The sequence below is a fragment of the Melanaphis sacchari genome, unplaced genomic scaffold (genome assembly GCF_002803265.2).
Source record: "Melanaphis sacchari strain LSU unplaced genomic scaffold, SCAv2.0 Contig32_pilon_pilon, whole genome shotgun sequence".
Taxonomy (NCBI): domain Eukaryota; kingdom Metazoa; phylum Arthropoda; class Insecta; order Hemiptera; family Aphididae; genus Melanaphis; species Melanaphis sacchari.
Window position 1 is genome coordinate 2,304,167 of NW_020271199.1, and position 5,355 is coordinate 2,309,521.

The following is a 5,355-nucleotide window of genomic DNA, read 5'->3' on the forward strand; positions in this document are numbered from 1 at the left end:
TTTATTTCATGTGGAAAGGTTTACTGAAGACGGAGCTGAAATAAATCTATATTTAGACCAAGTTAATAAGTTATGGTCAAAACTAAGACATCATCATATTTCTGACGCAGTAACGTAAGTTAAAGATTTATTTTGAAACACAATAACATTATTTTATAATTATGGTTTATTTTGTTGTAGTATCGTCACACAGAAATTGAAAAAGTGTGTCGAATCTTTACGTGCATCATCTATTGCTGCAACGAGTTCATCAGTTGGTGTTTTGTCTAATGCTATTAAAGAAATACCACTGAAAAAAAAAAAAATCAGAGCAATGCTCTAATTATGTAAGCGTGCTGAAAAGATGCATAGAAATTTATCAAGAACAGTTAGCAGACATCTGTAATTTCGAACAAGATCTGGTTATGAATGAAACGGCATTGTTTAAAAAAATCAATTACAATACTAAAATTAAATTGATTTCTTTCTTAAAAAATGATGAGGTGTCCTTACAAAACAAGATGCGGCTTATTATACTATACATTTTTTATAATAATGGAATATCAGAAGATATTTTTAATGAATTCGTTCAAACTGCTCAACTTTCGCCAGCTGATGTACAAACTATTCAAAATTTGAATAAACTTGGCGTTACCGTCATTACAGATGTAAATTATCTATATCACTATTTATATAATTGATTATTTTAGTTAGTTTTGTTTTTAATGAAAAATATTAATTAATAATTTAACTAATAATTCAGGAAGACAAAAAGAAACACCGCCGTCCTGAACGTAAAAATCGAGTCGACGAAAATACATACCAGGTTTCTAGATGGACGCCACTGATCAAAGATTTAATGGAGAATTGTATTGAAAACAAGTTGGATCCTAAGCAATTTCCATTTGTAGGTGCTAAAGAGAATTCAACTGGAAACCCCACAGCGTCTAGGTATAAATGCTCAATTATAAACAAGAGTCGAAGTAATATTTACATAAAAAATATAAAAATAATTATATCATAATTTTATCATCACAAGTTTAATATTTTTAATACTATTTTATAAATAAAATAACAACTAAATGCGTTATCAAGGTTTTAGTTACCTATTAATGCGTTTGTATAATTATATTTTAACAATAAACGAAATTTTTAATAATGTGTGGGAATTATCAGATCAAAATTTTGTTAATATTATGATCTATATTAATGATTATTATTTGTTAAATAAAATAGTAGAAACATTTTATTTTTAGATCATAATCAGTAATCGTACTGTATTTATTAGTCATGTAGCTTGCATTTGTTTTTGTTGCACATATCTTTAAAATGTATTAACCTAATGCAAAAATAATTTGCTTCAAAATCAACTATTATTTTAAACCATTTTACTGTCAGAAAAATCATCCTTGTGACCTTGTAAGTTGCAATATTTTATTTTTATTTAAAAAAACCAGTACCTATTATAAAATGTGAAATAATTATTATATTATTATATAATATAATGTCATTATAATTGGCATAAAAGCCGAACTGTCTCACAAATAAATATCTAATTGATATCTATTAGTTCAAGGTATACATTGCCCTGTGCATCGTGGTATAAACCAAAAAAATCAACCGAAAATAATGGTTCAAGAATCATATTGTTCATGCTGGGCGGAGTCTCGTATTCAGAAATGAGATGTGCATATGAAGTATCAAAAAACTCTACAAACTGGGAATTCATAATTGGTAAACAAAGACATTTATCATGACAAATGTATGATCGTTAAACTACATTATTTGTGTTTTTATATAGGTTCATCAAACCCACTGACGCCAAACCAGTTCATTCAAAATTTGTCCAAATTACATAACGAATAGGTGAAACCTTAAATTTACATGCATCAACTTAAGTTTGATTGTAGTAGAAAGAATGTATTCTACTATATTTATCCTATATTATTATATAACTACTTATTTCTTAAAATAAGGTTTTAATCATAAAAAAAATTAAATAATAATTAAAAGAAGTATGTAGGTACTTACTTAATACGTAATTCAATAAGTTTGCGGTATATATAAAACGTTATTTACTAAATTTTAATACTTAATTATAATTTAAAAAGGTATTCTTTTCATCAATTATTTACTCGTATTAATTATATTATATTATATTTATTTAGTTATTTGAATAAGTTGCATGCACAATTATTGTTTTAAAACAAAATTATGATTTGCACTTGCATGTATTCAAAGTTATTATCAGAGTTTTAAGTTCAAAAAAATTACATTTGACCCATTAATATTTAAATGTTTTATAGACAACTTTGACTGAGTTTACTGTTCACTATGATATAGTCATGCTATAGAACTGTGTTCATGTGTTTAAATTTTTTACATACTCAATTATTCAATTTAAAATATAACAAATTATAAATTCGAAAACATATATTATTAATGTTAAACAATGAAATGCTTAAAAATAGTATTTTCTATATCAAAAACAAACAAAATAGGTACTTTAATAACATTTATGATAAAATGGCCATTAAATGAGAAATAATTTCTGAAAGCCTGTTTTATAAGGTTGAATATTATTACTTTTATGTAACACAATTAGGTATAATGAAATAGTCAAATTAAAATAATATATAAATTAGGTAGGTAGCCTATCTACTAAATAGTTAAACATATGTGCCAAATATTCAAATTTTTACACAGACTTTCTAGTTTTTTTTTTTTTTTTTCAAAAATTGCATTTATTTAAAAGTTAATTTATTCAAAATATTTTATCGAGTTGAAGAATATTATACAAATTCGTTTAAGAAACATAACTTATAATATGACCACCATGTTATTTATTTAAAAGTTTAAAACATACGTTTTTAATGCTTACGCATTATAATATTACCTATGTTTATTCATTCGTCTTATCGTTATTATCATGGTTTATTGTTATCAATGCTCTCGTTGATCTTATAAAATAATAATATGACAATGCTATACAATCTTCATTACCTCACATAATATATAATTGTTCTGTGACATTAAATCATTTAAATATCATATTTTTTTTTTTTCATTTTACAAACATTAAGTATTCGTCACAATAATTATTTAAAGTCAATTAAAGATATTATATCAAACAGGCTGACAATGTAACAAATAGCAACAACTGTTAGGTTGATGTTTTCAATTGTTTTTAAACTCGTGAATTACACGTCTAAAAAAAATGTACACATAAACTACAAAACAGCATGGCATACTTATCATACAACTTCATTTTGGATCAATTTGGTGTTTATAACTTAAACTCAATATGATGGTCACGAAATATATTGTGTTATGTTATTATCTAGATTATTTTTGTTTTTTTAGCGCTTATTGAAATTTTAAATAACTGCATGACGTACTTTAGTTCGACGCCATGATCATTTTGGACATAACTGTTTTGTGAATATCGTATACCCACTTAATATTTAAATCCTACATTTGTACAAAATATTCAAGTAAAAATCAACAATATTTACGTTTATTGATATTTTGACAGAACTACAATATATCAATATATTTCTAATGGTTTATATTATCCATTTAAGATATTTTTTTTGTCCCATTAGTGATTTTTTTCATTTAGGTACTCTCATTTAATTTGCACATCACTAATAATATTACACATATTCGGCTATTTCTTATTATTTGATTTAACCGTAATGATTTCGTTTGTTTTAAAATTTTAAATTAGTTTTGACGCAGTTAGGTGCGCCATTTTCCTTTTCTGACAAATCCTACCCGCAGGCTGAAAATAATATTATGTAGAATTTCAAATCTTAATTAAAAAATTATTAAATACAACGATACATCAACTCAATCCAAGTATTTTATTAATTATTACCATTAAATTCCTGATTTTTTTATTCATGCCCGTATCATATAATATTCTTTTTGTTTAGCACACATACTTATTGTTGTTTAATTTATTTACAGATTGTTTGTTTCTGATAAATATTTTTATTTCATATAATTAACGTACAAAAAAATTATTTAGAATTTACTATATTTATTATATATTATTAAACTGGTTAAAAAAGTGTAACAAAAATGTCTTCATGTTTACACTGTTGCCTTTAATCTTGATCTTCGATAAATTATGGTACTTACTTTAATTGATTTTTTTTCTCACTGAACATCTCTTTAAATACTTCAGGTACTATTTGAATACTTGATAATAATTCATTTTTCAAATAATAAAATAAACACAAACGCTATCTTAAAATTTTCTAGTGACATATAAACCAACATTTTTATTATTATAACTTTTTAAATTCAAATAACAAAACAAATTCATAATAATAAATGTTAATCATTAAACATACAGTTAGTAACAATAATATCATAATATATTTTGAAAATATTAATTGAAAAATAAAAAGCTTGTTATCTGTAGCTATCTGTAATTTATTTTTAAAACAATATATTTTTCGTTTCGCTTTGAATTTGAATGATTTTATTCGATTTATTTAAAATTTTGCATGACATATTGTTTACTATATATACTGAGTATTTTATCTTCTGATATGAATGTGTGTAAAAATAATTATCATTCACAAATATGTGTTAAAAATAATTATTTTTAAAATTTATTGTTACAATATAAAACGTACTTTTGTAGTTATTATACTTAATACTATTATTATATATACCTACTTATGCCTTTATAATGTTACGATGGACGATCTAAATAATGCCTTTTTTTCATTAAAATTTTACTTCAAGAGTGAAAGTGTCGACTTTGTTAAGTGCCAAAACATTTTAAGTTTCATGTGAGATTAGTATCTGTTTTATCTATAATTACATTTAGCTGATAACTGGTATATGCGTTATAGGCGCTACATTGATTTTTTTAATAAGCTTTCATAAGTTGTTTATGGTTAGATATTGTGTACTCGCGTATGTGTTTTACATTCTTGCATATTTATGGGAGAATAAAAATCCTTCTTAGGATATGAAAAATGGTAGAGATTCTGATAAATATAAATTTATTTATCTGAAACTTTTATTTTGGTTGTATTTTTGAGAATACAATTTCGACAATTTTGTTATTTGTAAATTTGAAACACATGCAAATTAAACAACTTTCAAAGTACATGTAACAAATTCCTATTTATAATTTATGCTATAAATAGGTATTCATTTTAAGATTATGCACTTAAAATTATCGTTGATATTTGAACGAAATGATTTTAATTTAATCATGTTTTTGGTACTTAGGAATTTGACTCGTTCACTCTTCTTTAACACTTATTTGTATAACTAATATATATAATATATATATATTATGTAATAGATTGTAAAAATTAAGATAAATTGTATCTTTTTTGTGTTTTATCT

General features: G+C 23.9%; 1 protein-coding gene across 1 annotated transcript; it reads left to right on the plus strand.

Annotated features, from left to right (window-relative positions):
* Positions 1 to 343: 343 nt before the first annotated feature.
* Positions 344 to 1,845, plus strand: LOC112596629 (syntaxin-binding protein 1-like). The gene is made up of 4 exons (XM_025342392.1): positions 344 to 367; positions 743 to 930; positions 1,556 to 1,713; positions 1,781 to 1,845. The coding sequence occupies exons 1-4, from the start codon at positions 344 to 346 to the stop codon at positions 1,843 to 1,845; spliced, it is 435 nt and encodes a 144-aa protein (XP_025198177.1).
* The last annotated feature ends 3,510 nt before the right edge of the window (positions 1,846 to 5,355 follow it).